The sequence below is a fragment of the Sapajus apella genome, unplaced genomic scaffold (assembly GCF_009761245.1).
Source record: "Sapajus apella isolate SASKATOON/1434 unplaced genomic scaffold, GSC_monkey_1.0 scaffold12, whole genome shotgun sequence".
In the NCBI taxonomy this organism is placed as follows: domain Eukaryota; kingdom Metazoa; phylum Chordata; class Mammalia; order Primates; family Cebidae; genus Sapajus; species Sapajus apella.
Genome location: NW_022436952.1, coordinates 12,911,167 through 12,937,547, shown reverse-complemented (window position 1 = coordinate 12,937,547; position 26,381 = coordinate 12,911,167). Strand labels below are relative to the sequence as shown.

Here is a 26,381-nt window from a genome sequence, read left to right as displayed (position 1 = left end):
AGGATGTTCATCAGATTCCAGTGGAGTTCGCAATCCAGGAAAGGTTTAAAATTGTCTCCTGGCCTGGGTGTGGTGGCTCAGGCCTGTAATCTCACTACTTTGGGAGGCTGAGGCAGGCAGATCACTTGAGGTCAGGAGTTTGAGACCAGCCTGGCCAACATAGTGAAACCCTATCGCTACTAAAAATACAAAAATTAGCCGGGCATGGTGGTGGGTGCCTATAATCCCAGCTACTCAGGAGGCTGAGGCAGAACTGCTTGTTGAACCTGGGAGCAGAGTTTGCGGTGAGCCAGGATTGCACCACTGCATTCCAGCCTGGGCGACAGAATGAGACGCCATCTCAGAAAATAACAACAACAACAACAATAATAATTGTTTTCTAGATATTCCTTAGAGCCTGGTTTTAAGCTGTAAGATCCAAGAAATCTTACCCTTCAGCTTTCTGAGAAAATGCCACAGTATAACATCCTAGAGGACACTTACATTAAGAAGAAAGTAGAGGCAATTACCCAAGTAAAAATTTCAAATTGTAACTTGTAATAACCAGATAGCCAAGGCAAAGAAAGAAAATTAGGTAGCGGTTGTGGCTGAATTTTCTACCTCATGGTAGTAATTCTCTGTTTTCCATTACATATACAGAAAAAGCTGCTGCTTAAAGAGAAAGAAAAATGAGTTTAATCTGAATTATTAAACTTAAAAAGCTATGCCATATAAATTATAAAAAGTACTGGCAAAATGTGCCAACATTAGCAATTATATTTCTAAATAAAAGAACAACATAGAAACTATTTACTAGTTTGAAGCAGCAAAGCATAAACTCTTGCGAGAGATAATACCTCTATCAGGAAAACTATAAAACACTCATGAGAGAAACTAAAGAGATTGTAAACAAATGGAAGGACATTCCATGCTCACAGCTCAGAATAATTATTAACAATACTGTTAAAATGACAATACTACCTAATGCAATCTATACATTCAATGCAATCCCCATCAAAATACCAATGACATTTTACATGGAAATAGAAAAAAAAAATTCTAAAATTTGGATGGAACCACAAGAGACCCTGAACAGCCAAAGCAAACCTGAGCAAAAAGAAGAAAGCTAGAGACATCACACTACCAGACTTAAAAATATACTACAGAGCTACAGTAACCAAAACAGCATGGGACTGGCCTAAAAACAGAAACACGGATCAATGAAACAGAATAGAAAACCCAGAAATTAATCCACATATTTACAGCCAACTGATTTTTGACAAAGGTGCCAAAGGCACTGGGGAAAGGATAGTCTCTTCAATAAATGGTACTGGAAAAACTATTCATATGCAGATGAATGAAACTAGACCACCGTGTCTCACCCTATACAAAAATCAACTCAAAATAAATCAAAGACCTAAATATAAGATCTGAAACTATGAAACTATTAGCAGACAAAATAGGGGAAACACTTCAAGACAATGGTCTGGGAAAAGATTTTATGAATGAGACTTCAAAAGCACAGGCAACAAAAGCAAAATAAACAAATGAGACTGTATCAAACTAAAGACCTTCTGCACAGCAAAGGTAACAATCAAGATTGAAAAGATAACCTACATAATTGGAGATAATATTTGCAAACTACTCATCTGACAGGGAATTAATATCCAGAATATACAAGGAACTCAAACTACTACCAGAAAACCAACAGCAAGATACCAACCAATCTGATTTTAAAAATGGGCAAATGATCTTAACAGACATTTCCCAAAAGAAGACACACAAATGGCCAGCAAATAGATGAAAAATGTTCATTATCACTAATCATCAGGGACATGCAAATCAAAGGCACAATGAGTCATCATCTCACCCTTGTTAGGATGTCTGTTATCAAAAACACAAAAAGTAAATGCTGGAGAAAATACAGAGAAAAGGGAACCCTTGTACACCATTGGTGGGAATGTAAACTAGTAGAGCCACTATGAAGAACGGTATAAAGCCTCCTCGAGAAACAAAAATAGAGCTACAATATGAGCTAGCAATCCTACTACTGGGCATTTATCCAAAGAAAAGAAAATCAGCATACCGAACAGACATCTTGCCATGTTTATTGCAGCACTATTCACAATAGCCAAGATATGGAATCAACCTTAGTGTCCAGCAACAGATGAACGGATAAGGAAAATGTGATGTGTGTGTGTATGTATAAAAAAGTTGATCTCATAGAAGTAAAAAGTAGAACAACGGGTACTAGAGACCGGAAGGACAGGGAGAGCGGAGGGATAGAGAGATTTGTTAAAAGATAAAAAATTACAGCTAGATAGGAGGAATGAGTTCTAGTGTTCTATGCTAGTACAGGATGAGTATAGTTAAAAATAATGTACTACATAGTTTGAAATAGCTAGGAGGAGGATATTGAATGCTCCCGACCCAAAGAAATGATCAATGTTTGAGATGATGGATATGCTAGTTACTGTTATCTGATGATTATTTATTGCATATCAAAATATCACCATGTACCCCATGCATACATACAACGATTGTCAATTAAAATTAAGATAAAATTTTAAAAAACTGACAGCACAATTAATTTATAACTGGCTTGTAAATTACTGGGTATCACCAGGGGAAAAAAGTGAAGATTAAATTTTTTACTTTTCTTCCAAAGAAGTTCTGCTGAATTTCAAATATTTTCTTTAAAAAATCATGTTTGACAGATATGGAAGTTAATGTTAGCAAGGTAATGAAAATTAATGATGCAATGTCCACTGGGCTATGTCTATGCAGGTGTTTTCTTCCACTGTTGCCACCATAAACATAAAAATGTCTGATAAATAAAATTCTGAACTTACACATAACACATCAGAAGTGATTATTTTCATTCCTCCTAAAACCCAAAGAATTTCTTCACATAATTAGTTCTTATGAGTTTTTGACATACAATTTGATTTTTACAAATGTATTAGGTTATACAAATTTTTAAGTATATACTTATCGTGAAAACTGAGTAGACACTATGAGATACATAGTTTCCAATCCTCCATAACAGTTGTGAAATCAGAACTTACCCCAAATGGTCTTTGAATGTTACCCTATACCAAGCCAAGCCATCTGTTACCCAGAACTGTACTGAAAACATCATTTTGATACTTAACTAACATGGAACTTTGTATCTTTCTCTTTCTCTCTCTCTTTCTTCATCTATTCCCTAGCATAGGGAAGATTAAAAGTGGCAAACTAGAGGTATGGTGGAATGTTAGAAGCAAGCAGAAAGACAAGAAGTTAGGGTGACATTAGGGAAGACACAGAAAAACAACCAAAATGTCACACCCTAATCTACTAATATGCTATATATTAATGGATACTTGTAATGATTATTTAGCCATCCCAACTAAATTAACTTATATTCAACATATACCAATGTATCATATTTTATTCTCCAAAGATGGCCATAATAATAACTTCTGAGTATATGTCTTCTATAAAAGAACCTCACCACTTCCCCATACATGGGTGGAGTCTAAGTCCCATGCCATCAAATTTGCACTGATGAATAGAATATGGTGAAGGTGAGGCTGTGTGACTCCTGAGGCTGGGTCATAAAAGGTGATACAGCTTTTGTACTGTTCACTGAAATACCTATGCTGGAGCCTTGAGCTTCCACCTAAGAAGTTTAATTACCTTGAGGTCACCGTGCTATGGAGGACAAATATAGACAGGTGTTCCAGTTGATAGCCAAAGCTGAGCTCCCATCTTATATGTCCAGCCCAGTAGAGTCACCAGATGATTACAACCCCAACAGACACCTGATTGAAACCACGGAAGAATCCCCTAACAAGAGCTGAGCCCACTTAACCAATAGGACCACGAGAGACAATACTAAATTGCTGGTTTAAGCCATTAACTTTTGGGTTGATTTGTTCTGCAGCAATGGTAAATGGAACAGCTTATTAAAAAAGAAGTGCTACGTATTCAACCACAATTCAAAACATACTCCTGAGTATGTGTTTTGTGCTAGGAATGTGATAAGTAAGTGCTTTATATTGATTATATTATTTAATATTCAAACAACTTTTTTGAGTAATATCTTCATTTAGTGAAAAAGGAAATGTAAAATACTTTTTAAAAGCTCTCTTCTGGCTAGGCTTGGTGGCTCATGGCTGTAATCCCAACACTTTGGGAGGCCCAGGTGGGGGGACTGCCTGAGTCCAGGAGTTCAAGACCATCCTGGGCAACATGGCGAGACCCAGTCTCTATTAAAAACAAAAATATAGCTGGGCATGGTGGTGTACACCTGTGCTCTCAGCTACTTGACAAGCTGAGAAACCTGGGGTTGAGAGTGAGGGGGCAAGGGAGGAGGAAGTTGCAGTGTATGGAGATTGAGCCATTGCACTCCAGCCTGGGTGATAAAGTGAGACCCTGTCTTGAAAAGACAAAAAAAAAAAAGCTTTCTTTCATGAAACTACTTCTTGTGTTATGAATGCAATATGTTATTGACTTTCTTTAAGGATAATAACTTCATTTTATTTCAAGAATATAACATAATTATCATCAGAATATTATATTATCTTTATTCAATTAAAGATAATTTTTTCCCTTGAGAATCTCCCTGTTATATAGTTCTTCTCACCCCTCACCATTATTATGTGATTCTTGGTTGTTGGTTCATATTTTAAGTAAGGCTCAACATCAGAGGTTCCCAATAAGAATGGTATTACTCCTAGGGGGCATTTTTGGTAATTTGTGAGGCATTATCTATTGCCACAGTGTTTGGGGATATTTTTGGCACTTAGTGGAAGGGTACTAGGAATGTTAAACATCCCATCATAGGATGCACTGAACAGTCTGTGCAACAAAGAAATATTCTGTGTCCTGTACAATTTTTAAATGTCCTACTAGATATTCATGGTGGTAAAAAATATGTTCTTAATTACTTGAATCTGGAACACAATTCTGTTTTTAGATAAGCCTCAAATATTTTTGCATAGTTTTAATATACATTAAATTTCCCAGGCTTGTACCTACTATATAAATTGATGGAAGATTTTACTTTCTTCTGTTCAGAACTTTAGCATTGGTCACCATTTTGGACAATCATTTGGATATTACTGATGACAATCTGCTCATGCTATTTAAAATGACAATACAATGTTCCTGTATCAGTCTACGTTCATGGTTGTAACATTTGTGGTGATTCTCTGTTTAGGTGCAAACATCTGATGACCACATTATTTATCTTAGTATAGTTGTACTAAAGCATTTACTTATTGAAATATATATATATATATAATTTTGTTATAAATCACCTCCCTCTTATTTATTCTCCATAGTACATTAGCATGTCATTAAAAAAAATTACAGGTATAGTTAAGTCAATTGTAATTTTCACTGCAGGAAAATAAAGGGTATGTAAGAAGTAGTTAGAAAAAGGGAGTTGAAATTCATAAAGAGGCAAAAGCATCTGAGAGATATGAAGAGAGAAAAAGGAGCATGTCCAGTCATTTAAGTTTTCCCCAAGGATCTCTCTGTCTGTTGGGATGATGGAAGTTACTTAGAGCACTGCCTTACTTCTCTTTCTAGTCCAGTGCTGATTCTAGAAGTATCTATTGACAGGTCATGTAGTTCTTTTAAAGAGGTATTCTACTGGCCACAGCATAGTAGGAAATGCCTGAGCCAGCAGCTCTGAAGACTAGGGAACTGGTTCAGCTATTCCAAGCCCTTTAATTAATTATGCTACTGACTGCCCCCGAGTCTGTTCCCAGTCTTCACTGTCTGTGACCCTGGGTTTTTTTCCCATGGTTCTACTTAACTCATTGTTTCAGTTTTGTCTTTCATTTGTGTTTTGGGGTCTTTTGCTCAGTTGGACTGTATGTTTAATCTTATTCCATCTGTAGTATATTATTATTTAACAAGTTCCTCAATGCTGATTCCACTCTTCCAGGTTTCCAGAGCTGCTGTGGATTGATTTTTACATTTATTCTTCCATTCAAAGAAACTCTGGATGGAAGTAGATGTAAAGGCATGTCTTAATCAGTTATTTCAGGTGGAAGCCATTCTAAGCACTTTACATAAAGGAAATATTTTCCTCCTATGATTGGTATGTTAAAATTTTTATTGATTAGGTATCAGTTTTGCTGTAGGCAAGCCACTATAACTAAATTCAACTGTCTGACTTCAATTTTTTCTTGTTTTGTTAAAGAAATTATTTTTAAAAAGTGATAAAGTGCAGAAAACTTACAATCCGTATCAAGTAAGGCACGAACAGATTTAATAAGTTCCTTAGATTCAAGCACCAGCGTTGCTGGGATGTTATGTCCATTCCTTCCCATCAGTGTGAGAGAAGTCTGAGAAGCTAACACAGCTCTTCTTTCACTATGAAGGCAATAAAATAAAGTTGAATTTACTATACAATAAAAAACATCTATCTTTACTAAATCCGAAGTTGTATTAGTTATAGATTTGTACAAAAATATTTCTATTTCTGAGGACATTATTTCATAGAACCAAAATTGAAGTAATTCACATAAAACAATATTTCTGTTTTCAGTTATTTATTACATAATAAGTAGAAATATTTTAAAATTAGGTTGATTTCATGCATGAGAAAGAAGTAACAGAAGGATGACTTGTCTCCTAAAACATTTGTTGGGATTATTTTGTGAGTGCTTGTGTTTTGCTAACATGATATAATTTTATTTAGTTCTATATAAATTCAAATTAAGCATAAAACATGAATTTATTAAACATACATTCGTTATTACTTCTAGTAATATTAAATATAAATTTAATATATATTATTTTTGCTCCTGAAATTATCTCTTAAACTATTCCATTTTTTGCCTCTAATCAAAAACAGCCTAGAGCATTTATAACACTTTAAAAAATGCAAATGTCACCTAAACTGAATGAATTCTGACATAAACATTAGATGTTTTCCTCAAAACATTACAATAAAACATACTTGAAAAGAAACAATTTTAAACTGATGACAAAATTATCATTATTTATAGTCCATGTTCCTAAGAATAATGATATTAATGAACAAAAAGAAGCAAAAGCATCAATTCTCAAATGCAAATACATAGCCTTTATTCTGTGTTGAATGACCAAGGCCAATATCCACGTAGAAGATATGCTATATTGAAATGACTGCACCAGATTTTACTAGTGTTTAATTTAATAAGACACCATGAAACATTGCTTGATGTAGCTGTTTAAAGTTGTCTTTTTTTTCCATGAAGCAGTTTAAGGCAAGGGCAGGCTCTGGCCTTTAAATAGTCATTTTAACCTTAATTTTTAAAACAAAACTTGAATTATCAGTCAAGGTAAAAATAAGACCTTAGGAGGCTGAGGGTGGGTGACACATTTAACTCATACAAGAAATAAATAAATATGATTACTGATTATTTTTAGATCCTTACTGAGAGTAATAATCATGAAACTCACAGAGTTATCTTGTATCATAAGCGGCATGGATAGTAAGAAGATATGCCAGATTCCTTCATCGTAAGAAGTAAAACATTATACCAAATAATGAGCTTACAAGTGTTATTATAAATATTCTTTTAAATTAAAAAATGCTATGTGGACAACTAAAATATCTTCATTTATTAAGCTGCTGTTTTCACAGCAAAGGGTAGAATATTTATTTACTTCCTAGGACAGGGTGTCACTATGTTGTCCAGGCTGGGGTGCAGTGGTATTATCACAGCTCATTGCAGCCTCAATCTCCTAGAACTCCTGGGCTCCAGCAATCCTCCTTCCTCAGCCTCAGCCTCTCAAGTATTACTGGGACTACAGGAATGCGCCACCACATACAGCTAGTTTTTTTTTGGTAGAGATGGGGTCCCACTATGTTGCCACTATGCTGCTTGTCTCAAACTCCTGGGCTCAAGTGATCCTCTTGCCTCAGCCTCCCAAAATACTAGGATTGCAGGCATGCACCACACATCCAACCTCATTGAGTCTTCCTGTTTCTGCAAATGTATACTGTTAGAAGTAGAAGATGTATTTAGGACTAGTGGCAGCTATTATGAGATTAAAAAAAATTACTTTGGAAATGCATAAACAGGAACCTTGCTTTTGTAAATGTCTTTCATCATGTATCGAAATGACCATAAACTTGTGGTTTGAAATAAATAAATTTGATTAGTATGTTTGCAGGTTCTAGCAAGAAACTGTAAATCCAAAACATATTATGAATAAGACAATAAAGGTATACTCTCCAAATATATTTATTTTATTTATATCTACTGAAAGACGAAAATGAAAGAAAATGATTGCATGAATATGTTTTCCAAAATTCTGTTTGCCAGAAAAACTAATCTGCCGGGTTGTTTTTAGGAGGGAACCTGTGACCAGAAACTTTTATTCATACACAGGACAATTAAAGAATTTCAAGTTAATCTCATCTTTATAGAATTTTTGACAAAGGCAAGATAGGTGGTTCCTACCTCAATTTTAGAGGACAAGGTTACAATGATTGACTAAATGCCTCCAGAAATTTCTTTAATAGAGATGCAACCCAAACTATGTCCTTGCACCTATTTCCATACAACAGCATCCAATGGGAATTATGTAGCATCTTAGGATTATTTAAGAGATTTTTAGTATTTTAGTCACAATGACCAGGTGAAGAATTCAATCACTACCCATATTCTACAAAAAGCACTTAAATTTTCTTACCTTAAATTTGATAGAGAAGTACAATAATCAGAAAATACTTCTTGAATAGCCTAGCAACGAACAAGATGGTGAAGGAGATATGTAAGTTTGACATTTTTAAAAAGGGTCTTTTCTTGATTAATATTTACAACCTCCTCTTTCCATGGATTAAACTGATGTTTCTATTATGTGGGGGGAAAACAACGATTGAACTAACATGCAATTTTACTCAGAAATATAACAGCTATAAAAACATTTCTTTATAAGGTAAACAGTTAACAAATAATGTTTATACATTATCAGGATTTTTAGGAAAGTATTCATTAAAATAGTTATATCTGGAATCACATTACCTTGACTCAATTATTTCTCTAAACAATCTATAAAATGTTAGCCAGTCTTTTCAGCATATATGCAGTTCTAAATCTGACCGTAAGTCAGCATTGCTGTTTTGAGACTAGAGAATGTCTCACTAGATACCAAATACAGTAACATGTATATGCCAGTTGCCTATATATTTTTTAAAGATGAACATAACAAAACAGAAAACCTTACCTCTACAAAATGAAGAAGCTTTTTAGTGGATGCCTCAAAAGTTTTTCGAGCCATTTCTGATTTTCGTAATTGGCAGTCAAGTACCATAATTCTCTTTTTTAAATCCTGAACACTTTCCTGCACAGAGATATCAAAGGGAGCATTTAGACATTTTTCCAGTTTTATATTACTGGTCCCAATTTTCAGTTTTTATGAACTAATATTCAATATTGACAAATTATTTTTTTCCTCTTACTATACATATCTTCTGATTTTGGGGGGCATGTAACTAACTGTATATTTAAAAGTTAATTTGCACAGAGATACTGCAAGTTTTATGAGATAAGTTGCACATGACTTTATTCTTACAGTAAAATACATTTAAATTAGTTTATGGGTTTTTTTTTTTTTTTTTTTTTGCAATGTGTCTTACCAGATGCTGACAGAAACCTCTTCCAATTTAACACATCTAAAAACTCTGGACACACACACACACACACACGGACACTCACACAGAAACACACACACACGATGTAAGATAAAGCTAGCAAGGAAGTAAAGGAATTCCATGGAGAATTCCAACAGCAAAGCCAAATTAACCCACTGAGGTAAGAGAGCACTAAAGCATGATTTACTTGGAGGGTATATGCTGATCCCTGGTGCTCTACAGTTTGCGGTTTCATCAGGCACAAATGGAAAACAAAATAACCTTAATGGGTGAATTAAGAAGAAGTAAACTTTACAGAGGTAAACAGTATTTTGATGTTGGCTCAGGTGACTTAGTAAAAAAGTTTCTCTGAAGATTCCTAACCAAAAATCCCCACTCACGCAGGTCTGGGGCCAGAATTTACATTATCTGTGTGGCCTGAAAAGCCATATGCTAAAATTTTAGTTTACATTGGTCCCAGGCTAGCAGAAGCAAACTCAAAACTCTGGGGAGTTATTTTTAAAACTCAGATCTCAAAGAATTCCCATTTATAATGCATCGACAGAACATGACCTCACAAACAAAAATCACTGAACACCTGAGAAAATAAGCTCTATGAATTAAAGCTAACTGAAGGAAACAAAGTATAGTATCAGATCTATAAAGACAGCAGATATTTGAGTGAGCAGAAACAGAATATAAAGCAATTACGTTTAATATGTTTTTAAAATTAAGAGGGAATTGAAAGTATAGTACATAAGAAATTATCAAAATAGATCCAGATAACATAAAAAATAAATCTCAAAAATTAAAATGTAACATAACTAATAGAAACTTTATTTATAGATTTAACATCCAGTTAGATACAATTGAAAAGAGAATGGGTGAACTTGACAACAGAGGTAAAGGAACTAATAGTGGAACAGAAAGACAAATATTGAAATATAAATGGCAAGAAAAGGTAAAGAGAAAACAGCCAGAAAAAGCTACAGCACACATCCAATCTGAATTACATAAGAGCAAATGCAGAGAATGAAAGAGAAATTGCTCAGGATAATAGCTTGGTGATTTCCAGAAATGGCAGAAGACATTGCTCTTCAAATCAGGAAGCTCAGTGAATTCCAAACAGTACACATTAAAGTAAGTCAACATATGATTCATCATAGTCAAACTGCTGAACATTGAAGCCAAAGAGATATTAAAATCATATAGAAGGAAACAGATTGCAAACAAATGACAGACTGACAGTTGACATCACAAACATGAAATAAAAACAGTGAAAGAAATTAAATGCCAATTTAACATTTTAAATGTAGCAAAAATATATTTCAAGAACAAGAGTTGAATAAAGTTGTTCTTCAGACAAATAAAATGGTGAGAGCTTATTATCACCAAATCCTCACTACATGAATTTCTGAAATATGTACTCAAAAGAAACAAAGTGAGAAGGTCTAAGATGTAAGAATGTTTAACAGAAAATGGTAAACATGGAGTCTATCAGGAAAATGCTGACCACACAAAACAAATAATCAATGGCTAATCTGTGGTCATAAAAGTAAAGAAAGAACTAAAATACTGACAAAAATGGAAATTAAGTAAGGAGTGATGATTGGATTTGTGTTCTAAAGTGCTTACAATATTTAGAAGAAGAGAAAAGGTACTGATTAATTTTATAATTGAAGTTAAAACAGAATGTTAAAATTTCTAGGATAATCATTAAAAATTAAAAACAGAATGTGTAACTTTGAAAATAGAGAGGGATGAATGTAATGGGGCAAGATGATATTGGAGAAATCTGAACCAATAGAAAAATTACTAGAGCACATGGGGAAAATAAAATGTACAAAATAAGGGGCAGAAATCAGGCCAAGTGCATGAACAAATAAGAGTTTAAATAGGAAGGTCTTTCCAATTAAAGGTCAAAAATTAGCAAGATGGAGGGAAAAATCCAGCTACATGTTATTTACCATGGATACAATTAAAATACATTGAAAAGTTGAAAGTAAATGTATGGTATTTAGACAAATACCAACTAAAATAAAGATGGTGTTACTATTTATTATCAATCAAAAATAGACATTAAAGGGTAGAGATGATTGTGAGATTGAAGAGCATGACATTATCATAAAAGAATGATAACATAATTCCAAGCTCGTATTCATCTAAAAACATTAATTCAAAGTATATACAATTAAAAAGAGAAGCCAAAAGGGAGATTTTGGCACACTTCTATGAGTAAACAATGGCTGTAGCAGACAAGGAAATTAACATAAACAAACAAGAATTGAACCCCGCAATTTAATGACCCTGATCTAGTGGATTATATAGAACAAGAGCATCCAACAATTGCAAAATTATTTTCAAGCTTTCTTTGAACATTTGTAAACAGGCTCCAAGGTAAGCCATGAGGCAAACATTGACAAATTTTGAAGTTATTATTCTATAAACTAGATTATCTTGTCACATTGAAATTAACCTTTCTGTGTCTCAGTGGTGTTCATAAATAAAGAAAATCACAAATATGTAAGTTCTTCCCAATTTAGTCTACATATTTAATAAATTTGCAGTGAAAATTCTAATACATTTTTTCTTTTGATGGAATTGATAAGCTGAATCTAAAATAGATAATAAAAAATCAAAGGGTCATGTAGACACCACACTTCTGAAGAAAAAGAATTAGGCAGGATAATCAGATACCAAGACTTACTGTAAAAGATACAGTAAGCAACACTATGTGTTATTCACAGAGGAATATACATTGACCAACAAAAGAGAATAGAGAACCTCAAACAGATTCATACATGTATGAAATCTTCATATATGACAGAGATGATTTTGTAGATCAACTAGGAAAGAAGGGGCTTTTTAGTAAATGGTGAAGAGATATTCATTACAAAGAATGAAATGGATTCCCACTTCATACAGTGCCACAAAACCAATACAGAAGGATCAAAACTTTAAAACTTTTGGAGGCAAATATTAAATAGTATCTTTATATCCTTGAAAATGGAAGAACTTCTAAAAAGACACATGAGGGTAAAGATTTTTAAGTTAGTCTACATGAAAATTAAAAATTCCTGTCCATTTCATCACAGAGTGAAAAGGCAAGCCAGAAATTTAGAAGAAGACTTTCATAACATTTAATAAAGGATTAGTAACCAGAAAAATCACTACACATCTATATGAAAAAGATAACTAATCCACTGGGGAAAGGGTCAAAAGATGTGAAGAAGCATTTCACAGAGAAACACAAATGCCTAATAAATAAATATACGCTTAACTGGCTACCAGGGAGAAGGAAACCTTGGTTTATGACATTTGTGGGTAGAAATAATTCCATTATGGCTGATTTCAAGCCAATCTGATGTCACTGTACACGGAGTGAGAAGAGATGCATGCAATCAGCTCTCATGAGCTAGAGTCAGCTGGTCCTAGCACTTCACTGTCTCAAAGCCATTAGTAACCAGGAAAATTCAAATTAAACTATAATGACATAACACTTATTACACGTACCAGATTGATAAAAATTAAAAGTAAAATAAAGGAGTCAGCAAATATGTGGGGTAAACAATAATTGTTATTCATTACTGGTGGGAGTACAAATTAGTTCAAACACTTTGAAGTACAAATGGGTATTACCTAGTAAAGCCAAACTTACAATTATTCAACTTAGCAATTCTACTTCTAGCAGGTAACTATTACACATGTGGAGCAGGATACATGCACTAAAATGGTTTTAGCAGCATTTGTAACGGAAGAGAACAGAAACACTTGGACTGTCCATAAAATGCAGAATGGATAATTACACTGTAGTATATTCACAAAATAGAGTACAAAAAAACAATAAGACACAAACTAGCTAAAAACTTGAAACAGATGAAAGGCAAAAACAAAATGTTGAATGAAGAAAAGCAGGTCAGAATGATACAGAGAGTATATTTTGAGTCATATAAAGTTGATAAACAGGTAAAACTAAACAACATATTATTAAGGAATATATACATAAGTACTTAAAATTTTTGAGAAAATGGTTAACAATAAATCCAAGAAAATGGTTATCTCTGAGGGAAAGGGTAGGAGATACAATTAGAAAGAAACACTGTAGGTCTTCAAAGGTACTAGGAATGTTTTATTTCTTATGTTGAAGATGAACAAAAACTCCAAAAGGTAAATAAATAAACAGATAACATAAAGATAAAAATAATGAAAAATAAAAGCATTGTTATAAAAATAATTTGTTATCCTACAAATAAACACTTGAATCTTAATTCTGTAACATCTTGGTCAATATCTCTTTAAGCAATCTCATGATTTAAAAAAAAAGAAAAAGGTTTCCTTCTTTTTTTCTACTGGTATTGGGTTTAGAAAACGTGAACGTTGAGATGACCATATCTAACAGCTCTTTAAAAAAGACTGTTTTCAGTGACAGGTTACTTACTGGCTTAGAGTCTTGTTAAGAGAAATGGCATGAGACCCCCATTATGAAAAAAGAAAAGCTGAATTAATTATATTACCAGGCAACTTAGGACAAAAATGTTTCTCAGTTAAGAGCTAGAAGAGAGATTACAAATAACCCAAGCTCAAAAAAAAAAAAAAAAAAATTCATGAGAATGTTCATGAAAGCTCTCTTACTTAAAAATAAAATATTAAACACTTGATTTTCACTTCAAAAGTAACCATAATAAATAGTACTTTTGACATTTTGATAAATCTCAAAATATTTTCATACTCAGGCTAAATTTACATAACATAATCACATATCTCTATTTTCATAATGTAAAAACTAGGTCGAAAATAACAAATATGTAATATTCCTAAATATTGCTGCTTTGTCAACGAAATGTTTTACTCTTGGCCTGTGGTGTTACCAGAGGGTGATGGGAACTTCAGCCTTCTTGTGGAACTGGTTTAAATGAACAGATGTGAGAAATTGTTTAGTGACTTTTAACAGATTTCAAAATTTTCTTTGGTATTTCGCATTTCTAACACTAGTTTCATTTTCACACAGTATATTTAAAGTATTCATCTTTTTAATTTTTAAATAAATAGTCATAAATTATTCAAATTTGCTTTATGTTCTCTTAGAAACTGATTGGATTAGAGATATAAATACCAGTTATGTTTATAAGTGAACAAGTCTATGAATATTTACTTCAGTTTACTCAATTTTCTACCTTACTTCAGTGAAGTAAAAATATATATGACTATTACAGTTTTTTGAAGGCTCTTCACTGAATATAGTATATATTATGTAAAAAAAAATTGCATAAAAAAGTTTGCAACGCCAGGCGCAGTGGCTCACACCTGTAATCCCAGCACTTTGGGAGGCCAAGGCGGGTGGATCACATGAGGTCAGGAGGTTGAGACCAGCCTGGCCAATGTGGTGAAACCCCATCTCTACAAAAATACAAAAAATTAGCTGGGGGTGGTGGTGGGCCCCTATAACCCCAGCTACTTAGGAGGGTGAGGCAGGAGAATCAGTTGAACCTGGGAGGCAGAGGTTTCAGTGAGCTAAGATAGCCCACTGTACTCCAGTCTAAGTGACAAAAGCAAAGCTCTATCTCAGAAAAATAAAAAAATAAAAAAATAAAAAAAAAGTTCACACTGACTTCTGAAAAGCATTCAGTATTTTGCTACTGAAATTGGAAAATTATCTATTTAGTACACCTTATATTAGAAAAAAAAATCAAACTCAGTTTCTTCCTATTAATTATATTGGCCTTAGCAAACATTCTTTCACTTTTACACTTCCTTGAATGCTCTAATCAAAAAGCAAACCCATCCCTAGACACCCCGCCTCTCATTCTCATAAAACAAATTAGCAAGTTCAGAAACAAAAAGAAGAAAACCAATGTAATCAATTAAAGAGTTCCTGCCAGGAATAATGGCTCATGCCTGTAATCCCAGCACTTTGAGAGGCTAAGGCGGGCAGATCACCTGAGGTCAGGAGTTCAAGACCAGTCTGACCAACATGGAGAAACGCCGTTTCTACTAAAAATACAAAATTAGCTGGGCATGGTGGTGCATGCCAGTAATCCCAGCTACTCAAGAGGCTGAGGCAGGAGAATCACTTGAACCCGGGAGGCAGAGGTTGCGGTGAGCTGCGATAGTGCCATTGTACTCCAGCCTGGGCAACAAGAGCAAAACTCCATATCAAAAAAAAAAAAAAAAAAGAGTTCCAGGATTTAATACCTGAACTGAACAATGCTGACCAATGACCTAAATAAATTTGGGGCACATGCTTTTCTATCCCAAAGCCATCTGGATAAAGGAAGGCTGAAGACCTTTACATTGCCCCCATCAGGACACAGCATCCTATCACTAAATAATAGAAGACAAACACTGACCTAGTTTAGAAGTGCAGATGAAAAGAAAATGAAAACAGGATACATGACAACGGCAAGGAAACCATGGTAACTGGAAGAGATGACTGCTTTGCTTACTTTATTTTGGTCAGAATAATCAGCAAGCTGAGCCTTTAGCTCTGTAATCTCGGCCTCTAACAGACAGATCACTTCTTCATAGTCCATTTCCATTCCATGTGCCTGTCTCTGTGCAGCTTCAGCAAGATGAATCCGACTTCGCAGGGCTCTTGTTTCTTCAGCTACAGCTTTGGCTTCCTAAAGATTTCAAAATTAATGTCATTTAAAAAAATACATAAGAAATAGGTCAGTGGTTTATACAAAATATTTTCATTGCCCTGGAAGTTATAATTCTAAAAAGTCAATATACATATATTCTTTAGTTCTTTATTCTTTATTAAGTGAGGTAATTGCTGATCTTACTTTTTCCTTTATTGATTTCAGTATGGAGTTGATTTCAGTATGGAATCTCTTGACTTCACATACCTAGCATAATATTTTGAAAATAAAGGAAGTAGAAGAGAGTTGAAAATGGAAAATAGAAGAATAAGAATGGGCTCAAAGGATACAAAGAGTAGGGTACAACAAAACTAAAGTAGGTGGTAGGACTCATGTTCTAAAAAGGTCTTGCAATGTCATCAGATGCTGCTGAGAGATTTATAGTAGTGTTTGAGGCTTCTCCATGGACCAATCTCCAGGGGCCAAAGTTTTCTCATGGACATTAATCTATCTAGTACTTAAGCCAAAAGGTAGAATTCAGTAGCAAAACACATAACTGTTATTGAATGCAATGCTCACAAGACATTTATGAACCACATGTTGTATCTCAGGTGCTTCATGTGTCTTTTCTTACTTAATCTTTAGAACAATATTGAGAGAAAGACATTATTAAAATAACCATTTCATACATAAGCAAGACTCAGAGAAGTTATATGACCTGTTAAAGGACACACAGCAGCACCAGAATCTGAAACTAGATTTGCCTGACTCCAACATTAATGCTGCCTTTCTGTTGTTTTACTCTGCCTCTAAATAAAAAAACAAAAAACCCTTATACAGTTATAACTTCCACCTTAGGAAGAGGATAGGGTAGCCAAAGCTACTTGTTCTCTCAAAGTGTACTTGGAGGGAAAAAAATATACCTTGGTACTGGGTCAAAGACAGTCCCCCAGGACACCAATATAATTTAATATGGCACTTCATATACTGTAAACCATTTCTTTTTCTTTACTTGATGCAGAAATCTCTTTTCTCTGCAATAGAACTTTCTGCTCCAATTGCCATGGCTAATATTAAACTATGGCTATTTTAATTTTTTCAGAACTGTTATGGGACATTTGCTTTAGTTTGAGCCTGAATAGATTTGAAGTGCTGGGAGGGTTAGGAATGCTGGCATATTCTTAAGGCTCAGTGTTTCATTCATACATTCAATAATGGTTTATTAAGTATTTATTATGTGTCAGGTTCTGCTTCAAGTATTGGGGGTAAACACTAAACAATATAGACAAAAAGACTTCCCTCTTGCTCCTTGGAATTTACATTCAAGGTTTGGGGAGATAGTAAATCAGGGATGAGAGGTAAAGGTCTCATTGAGAGGATAACTGGCCAGAGACCTGCAGGGGGAATGGAGTCAGTATTTCCTAAGGAGGATCTTTCTAGGAAGAGGGAACAGTTTGCATGGAGGACCGCAGATGAAGTTGTGCTTTGCATCTTTCAGAAAACAGCAAGGAAGCCAGTGTAGCAGAGGTAGGAGTGGTACGGAAGAGGGGAATAATAAGACATGAGGACAGAGTGGTAACAAGAGTGAATGTAGGGATGGAGGTGGAGTGAAGTGGCAGAGGCTCAGAGAATTTGTAGGCCATTGCAAGGACTTTGGTATTACTCAGGGTGAGATGGGACATGATTGGAGGGTTTTGAGCAAAGAATTGATGTGATCTGACTTAAAGTTTAAAAGTGTTATTTTTGCTGCTGTATTGAGAATAGACTGTAGGTGGTCAGCAAAGGGGGGAAGCAGGGAGAAGAAAAAGGAGACAGGCAAAAATTAACTGTAGCTTCAGTAAGGGTGATAGTGGTAGAGCTGGTATGAAATGGTTAGATTCTAAATATAGTTTGAAGGTAAAGCCAAAAGGATCGTTCATTGATAGCATTTATTTAGCAGCCACTGCATCTAGCAACCATGTTTATGACAAAAAGACAAAGGGATAAAAGATAATTTCTCCTTTTCTGTCTCAACTTAGAACATCAGCTATGACTTAGATAAATGGATGAAGAACAGAGGATGTTAGACAAAGAGAACCATGTGAACAAAGGAATAGAGACAAGAAGAAATGTGGCACACTGAGAAACAATACAGACTAATTTTGATTGGAGTACAGACTTGCTATAGGGAAATAATGAATAAAAAAAGGTTGGGGAGAGCGAGGAAGTCAGGCTCTGGTAGAAATGGCAGGCATGACAGGCAAAGGAGCTTGAGTCTCAAGAAGACTTGAAGGCCTCTGAGCAGAAAATGATATGAGAAAACAGTGCTTTAGAAAGCTAAATCTGGCAGCAGGGTGCCAGATGGAGAGATGTGGCCAACCAATTGCCTTCTATGCCCTTGACTCAAAGAACTTTATTTCCTTGTATCTGAAAGTAATTGTTTTATAATAAAATAATACTTTTAGAAAGAAGTATCTGGAAAAGAAAGGGACACTAACCTAGCCTACCACACTAGTCAATTTTGTTCAGATGATCAAGAGAGTCTCTAGTGACACAGCTGGATCAACTTCACACCAGACTGCTGTGGTGCATACAGGAGGTAACGGCTAACTATGTGCCAGCACTGTTCTCAACGTTTTACATCCATCAACTCAGTTAATCCACACACTGCCATGGATATGTCTATTATTATCCTCCTATTATTATCTGCATTTTATAGACAGGACATTGACGCACAGGAAAGTTAAGTAATTTAGAATCACAAACCTAAAAATTGACAGCTAAGATTTGGCAGTATAGTTATAAAGTTCATGTTGTTGGCTACTATGCTATACTACTTTGCCAACTACAGAAAATGTTAGAAAAAAAAAAAAAGTCACTTGTAGATGACATAATTATCACTGTCCAGCCCTGGATAAGCCTATGATGTGGCCATTACAATAGGCATATTTGAGGCTGCTTTACTCTCCATTTCTCATTCAATCAAGCTTAAAAAAAAAAAAAAAGCCTCTAAAGGGAAAGAGGAAGGGCAGAAAATTCTCCATAGCTGCAATGAAGAATAACTAATTTGATGATTTGTCTTCTTCACACTCACTTTGTGCAGCTTTTATTCATCTATAAAAACAGCACTTTTATTTTTGTTCAAAGAATGCTAGTTAATTAACTGAAGAATCTGGATGGAATTTATATAGCCATTATAGTGCACTGATGGTAATACAGTGTGAAATGTAGTTGGGTGGTAAAAGATGCAGAGGTTTTGATGCTGAATAAATTCATGCTATTTCTTTTGTAAATGTATAACTGTCAGGTTGGTGAATGTGACCCCTTAGCAAAGTTCTAGCCCAGTTACCACTGAGTGGCTGTTAAAAAGATTAGTGCATTGAAATGATGACTTTTAGAGGAAGCAGTAAAGAAAAGATAACAGCAGTGTGCCGTATTTAGCAATACAAGATCACATAAATCCATTTTCTCTTTTCCTCCCAGGCTGTCTTCTAATAAATAACTGTACAGCCTCCTATGTCAGTAACAATTGAGCCAGAATTTTCCCAGTACCTCACCATGAAACTGAAATTCCATCAGGGCAAATGCTGTAGTCTATTTACTGATTTACTGTGTACTAGATAGAGTTTAATTCCATTTAGAAGGTTAGATAATAAAAGAAAAACTAAGATATAGTAGTAAGTCAGAAAATGCACGTGAGCATAATCCTTTTTAATACTAAGTGGTGTGAGCAAATGTACTAGAAGGGAATCCTAAATTATGAAGTAAAATCTCTGGCTTAATTTTTTTTTGGCAACACTGAGGAAATTTCTTCAACTCACACTGTTCCTTTATAAAATGAGGTTTTTCTGCCTCACGTTTTCATAACAAATCTTTAAAGAAGATCAGACCAAATTCTTCTTTGAAAATGTAATCTTAATGAAAATCTTTGTAGGCTACCAATACTTTGGACTTGTGTTGGGACAAAGGACGGCAGCAGCTCATACACAGGACAATAAATATACCATGTGTTTTTCCACATACAGCACTTTTTCCCTACAAGGTAACATTAGAATAAAACAAACAAACAAACAAACAAAAAAACACGGGCTTTGGATGGGACATAACTAGGTTACAATCTTGGATCAGAATCTTAGATTTTTAAAAATTTTCTAGCTATATAATTGTCTAGGACTCAGTTTGCTCATTTTTATAACTGGAAATCGCACTTATGTTATTAGATCAAAACAACTCACAAGAGAGTTAAAGAAACTATTGTAGTTCTTGGTAGAGTTTTTTTCCTTTTCCTTTTTCAAACTTTGAAAAAATATACATAATCACCTATGTGATCAGAGAGCTAGACAAAATAATTTATTAAGGGTTTTCCTGAGGCATTCAATTAGTAACATCAGCTCCTGAACTTTGGAGAGTTGTTTGGAAACACAATTTACATATGTCTTTTTTAATGTTAGCAACAATCATGTAAAGCCCTTTCCTCCAGTTATGAGTTTTAATGAATGGCTCCCTATAGTAGAAGGAAAAAGCATTAAATGTAGTAGCACATCTGTAATTAGGCTAATACATCCACATCAGTAACTTTAAAAGTTCTGCAGTTTTTAACTTCATCAGTAAATCTTTCAAAATGTCAATAGGTGACAGGAGAAAAATGAGACTGCCAAGAGATATATGTTTTTGTGCAATGTAACCTATGCTACCAAGCCCTAAAGAATACTTCTCTTATCAGCTTCCTACATCCACTCTTTGGAAAACCTTTCTTGGTCTTGGTACTATTACAGCTTGTGAAAAAGATTAAGGGTTACTTCAGGAAAAGGGCTTTTGAATGAAAATGTTTAAAAGCAAGTTATATCTAGTTTCTTTAACTTATGAGTCTGATTTGTTAAAATATATGTAATATACCTTTCAATGGATAATCTCAAAGTGCTTTGCAGATATTAACAACTGAAGGTATAACTCACCCCTCAGGCATGAATGTTTATGGGGGAGAATATGAATTCTTAGAACTTTTTAATAAACCTCTGACATATGCTTTCTTTTCTCTTTCCTCACTCCCCCTCCATGATTCATCTAGCCAACTCCTCCTCCTCCTTACCTAACCAGTAATTAGGCACTGTGAAATCTTCATTTATAATGTAATTTGCAGCCATTGCTTAATTTCCATTCTTACCACTGTATTACTGACTTATATCTTTATCACCTCATGCTTGGGTACTATGAATATCACATATGTGATCACCCTGCCTACTGTGTTCTTTACTGTAATATATTCTGCATACTTCTGAAAGATTGATTTCCTCAAAATATTGCTGAAGTACCAACTTAGTACTTAGATCATGGTCCATGATAAAAATATATCCTCATTCTTCAAAGTTCTCTACTACTTATTCCAAATCAACCTACTTACTAGCTTTAGTCCACTTAACTTTCACATGATTATCATAACCAAGTACATTAGCTTACCACATTTCCCAAGATACTTTGGGTCACATTAATCCTCTAGGTATATATACTTTTCACCTTTTTCCATCATCTAGTTATGACTTGTCCTTCAAAATCCATCTCAAATTTCACTTTATCTGTTTTTTTCCAGTCTACTTTTGCATAAATGATCTTTTCCTCCTTTGTTATCTTTTAGACTTGTTATCTGTAATTAATCACATATTTAGTACTCTTCCTATCTTGAAATGTCATTAAAATACTTTATTACCCAACTTTCTAAAATCAAAGAGTCTTGACTGCCCAAATTAGAACACAATCTGTCTGAGAGCAAAAACCCTATCTAATATGAGCAGGTGCTCTATTTAACGTAAAATGAGATAAAACTGAGTTGACAAACCATGAAAATGACTATTTCATTTTTCATATATGATAACTGCCTTAGGGAACTTTATTAGGCAAGAGGCTTTCATAGGACATTTCTTCAAAAAAGGGTTCAGATTTATGGGAATATTAGAACTATATTTCATTTAATAATTAAAATAACAAGGATAAACCATGCTTTGAGAAACATCATATCATAATAGGCAAATCATTTCATTATATTCCTTTTTTTTTTTTTTTTAAGACAGAGTCTCACTCTGTTGCCCAGGATGGAGTACAGTGGCCAGTCTGGATTCACTGCAACCTCGGTCTCCCACATTCAAGTGATTCTCCTGCCTCAGCCTCCCACGTAGCTGGGACTACAGGTACGTGCCACCACGCCTGGCAAATTTTTGTATTTTTAGTAGAGATGAAGTTTCACCATAGTGGCCAGGCTGGTCTCGAACTTCTGACCTCAAGTGATCTGCCTGCCTCGGCCTCCAAAAGTGATAGGATTACAGGCGTAAGCCACCACACCTGGCTGTATTATATTCTTTCAATATAAATCTTTAAAAATCTTTTTACAGTATTTATCAAGCAAATAAGACTAAGTAGAATGAAGAAAACAGCAAGGTTAAAAATAACAGTTATACTTGCTTGTCAAGTTTATTTCTTGTTTTCATTATATATAAGATTTTAAAATTATGAACATTAGTTTATATTTCCTTAAAAATTACAATTTTCAGTCAGGCACAGTGGTTCATGTCTGTAATACCAGCACTTTGGAAGACCAAGGCAGGTGGATCACCTGAGGTCAGGAATTTGAGATCAGCATGGTCAATATGGTGAAACCCCATCTATACTAAAAATACAAAAATTAGATGGACATGGTGGCAGGCACCTGTAATCCCAGCTACTTGGGAGGCTGAGGCAGGAGAATCTCTTGAATTTTGAGAGGCAGAGGTTGCAGTGAGTTGAGATCATACCACTGCACTCCAGCCTCCGTGACAAAGCGAGAATCTGTCTCAAAACAACAACAACAACAACAACAACAACAACAAAAACAAATTTACATCATGAGAAATATAGTGCATGTTCTCTAAGACTAATCCTGAAGGTCTTTTTCAACCCTTCCTAATTCCTTGATTCCACAATTTAGGTAGCAACTTTCCTTTATAAAGTGTGTAATAATGATGGGTATCTAGGACTTGAAGAAAGAAAGACTTTCTTTAGTTTGTATGAGAAAGCAAAATCTTCATTTTGCAAGAAAGATTGGTTAAGCTTTGGAAGAAAAGCAGGTCAATCACATTATAATTAGCTCTAATTAACCCTCCCAAGAGCTTTCAACTGTTTTACCTGCAGCTGCCTCACTCACCAAAAGGTGCAAAATTGATTTCTGACTCTGAACATCAAAGAATATCAAAGAAACAATTTTCAATCTCCTTTATAAACAGAAGTCCCTAATCAAGGACAGATATAAAAATATACCTAGCTGACAATTTTCATCATATGAAACTTAGTCGTAATATAAATATTAATTAGTTACAACCTCTTTGAACAATATATTTAACCCTGAACATGTATTTTCTGCTTTAATGAAGGCTGACATAGAAAAAGAAAAAAAAAACTATTTTTCTAATTCTCCAATTCTGGTTACACATGTACCAAAAGGGAAAATTTGTAGTATTGGAAACTTCCTTTCGTAATTGCATATTAAACCCTTTTCACTGAAAAATGGTACAGTTCAAAAGCAACTTTTAGGGGTATTAAACATAAGAATTCATTTGAAGTTTGGGATTTAAGAGAGCTCTGTCTTTAAAACAGAAATATATTCCTTCCAAATTAACCTTTAGAGATTTAATTAAATTGGAACCAAAATTTCATCAAATTTTGTTTTGGAGGAATTTGACCAAGAATTCTAAATTCGAAACTAGACATAACAAGATCTAAATAAAAAGATTCTTAAGTTGATGTGGATGAATAAATCAGTGAAAACTGGTAAGCAAATTTTGAAGCAAGAAAAGATAAAGAAAGAGAGAAACAAGAGGAAACATGGCCCAAGGATCTAAGTTTCATAAAGCAGCAATAGTTGGTACTGGCCAAAGAGGAGTTAGATAAAACGGTCATTCATCTAATAAATATTTATTGAAAAAGCAACTAGAAAGACCAGATAGCCCAAACAGACTCTAGATTATGTAAGAATTTAATGTATGATAATGGTGATAACACAAAACAAAAGTGGTTGCAACAGCTATTTGAAAAAAACAGTGTAAAGTATAGACCCTCATCTCATACCATGTATCTAACAAAGCAATTTTTTAGATAAAGATATTAGAGGGATCTGGGTAAATATATATCTGAAATATGGCTAAGAATGAACTTTAATAAAGTTATAAAAAAGGAAAAATAAAGGTTTGACACATAAAAACACTTTTGAAGTTTAAAAACTCCAAAAAAAAATAGACAATTTGTAGACAGAGGGAAATATATATTGCAGAATTGGTAGAAATAGGGTTAATAACTACAATGTAAAGAGATCTTATAATTACAGTATAAAAGGGGGAAAACAGTGATTAATTAAGAATATGAAAGGAGGAAAGAGGAAAAAGCAGTGCTAGGAAGCGGACAGAGACAAGATAAAGGGCAAGTGGCAGGAGGAGCAGAATACCACTAGCAACCACACCAGGAAGTCAGCTGCTTTCATTACTGAAGAACTGAGATGAAGTTCACAATTTAATTTCAAATCCATGGTTACAGACAATCTTTGATATGTAACATGGATGACAGTTAATCAAAGGAATATCTTCAAATAGAGTGATTTATTTATGTGAGATTACTCATAACTAGAGAAGTCTTGTTTTTAACTCTAAAATAGCTTGTGAATAAATCATTTAACACAATGTCATGAGTCCCATGCTGAAGTAAGGGACAGAAAGTGTTTCTCACATAGTAAACTGCCAAGATAAGAGTTTTATAGTATCAACTGCCTTATCACTACTTCCTCCTTGGGTAAAATTTACTAGTTTGTCAGCCAAATTAATTTATATTGCTCTAACCTTAAAAAACAGAAAATGTTCAGCTTCTAAGTAGATGTTTAAAATATACCCTGAAAGGTGTTCTCTTAGCAACTGAATAATAAAATGTTAGTGATGTGTACTTGTTTGTTTTTAGTAAAGCAAAGAAAATTATGGAAAGTAATGCCTACTTTTCTATATAGATATGCCTCTAATAACTCACAAGCCACAGGACACCTATTATAAAATGCTTTCTAGAAAGTGATGATTTTGCTCTATTTTTCTTTTTCCTTACTAATTTGAGAGCTCCTTGTAGAACTGTATGTTTAGCATTCACAATGACTCCATATAAAGCATGCATTTAATAAATGTTTCTTAAATTCTCTTACCAGGTCTCCCTTATAAGTTACTACAGGGCTATGTGAAACAATTGATGAGAAAGTATGACATGTGGTCCCTGAATAGCCAGAAAATAAGTGGCTCACAGTATGGAACCTAGAACTTTATCAGCATCAGTTCTAACTAAGCCAACCTACTACAGGCAATAATCAAATGAACTGGAAGGTTCCTATGAAGAATTGCAGACTCTTCCAACATTGAAAATTCTGTGATCCTAAATTGAGTTCTATATTATAAATAAAATAATAAAATTTCTCTTAGAATCCTTAAGATGGTAAGATATTTTCTACAATTAAAAAGACAACTATTTGGAAATGAGAATTTTGAAACAGACACCTTTGTTTGCCAATGCTTGCTTAGAAGGCTACATTCACCTCTAATGAATCATTAGGTATGTTGGTGTCTGTGCAAACAGGAATGTCAGCTGGGCTATCCAAAAGCTATGTGCTGGTGTTCCTTTCTCCAAGCTCACTGTCTTCACCTTAGGCAGTTTCTTGGGCAGAGTCTAACAGTAGAGAATACAAGAGTCATTTTCTGAATCACAAAAAAGGAAGAAATGTAAAAGAAATTCAACTAAGTTTCTTTAATAAGATTCTTCAACCAGATTGCTGTCTATCACCATAAGAGCTTTATAACTTTTTTTCTCAGAGATTTAAAAAAATCTTTTAAAAATGCCTTTTCCAACTTTCAGATACACCAATCAAAGCTCATTATTACTGGTCATTAGAGAAATGCAAATCAAAATCACAATGAGATACCATCTCACGCCAGTTAGAACAGCGATCATTAAAAAGTCAGGAAACAACAAATGCTGGAGAGAATGTGGAGAAATAGGAACGCTTTTACACTGTTGGTGGCAGTGCAAATTAGTTCAACCATTGTGGAAGACAGTGTGGCGATTCCTCAAGGATCTAGAACCAGAAATACCATTTGACCCCACAATCCCATTACTGGATATATACCCTCAACATTATAAATCATTCTACTTTAAAGACACACACACAGGTA

The 26,381-nt window shown here is 34.3% G+C and overlaps 1 protein-coding gene across 1 annotated transcript in view; it reads right to left on the bottom strand.

Annotated features, from left to right (window-relative positions):
• The window catches only part of STXBP4 (syntaxin binding protein 4), a 164,620-nt gene that overhangs the window by 54,787 nt on the left and 83,452 nt on the right, over window positions 1-26,381 (bottom strand). The window contains exons 13-16 of the mRNA XM_032279278.1: window positions 16,048-16,224; window positions 9,199-9,315; window positions 8,665-8,714; window positions 6,218-6,351 (exon numbers count right to left, since the gene is read on the bottom strand). Coding sequence (XP_032135169.1) covers window positions 6,218-6,351; window positions 8,665-8,714; window positions 9,199-9,315; window positions 16,048-16,224 — 478 coding nt within the window. The remainder of the gene's footprint in view (window positions 1-6,217; window positions 6,352-8,664; window positions 8,715-9,198; window positions 9,316-16,047; window positions 16,225-26,381) is intronic.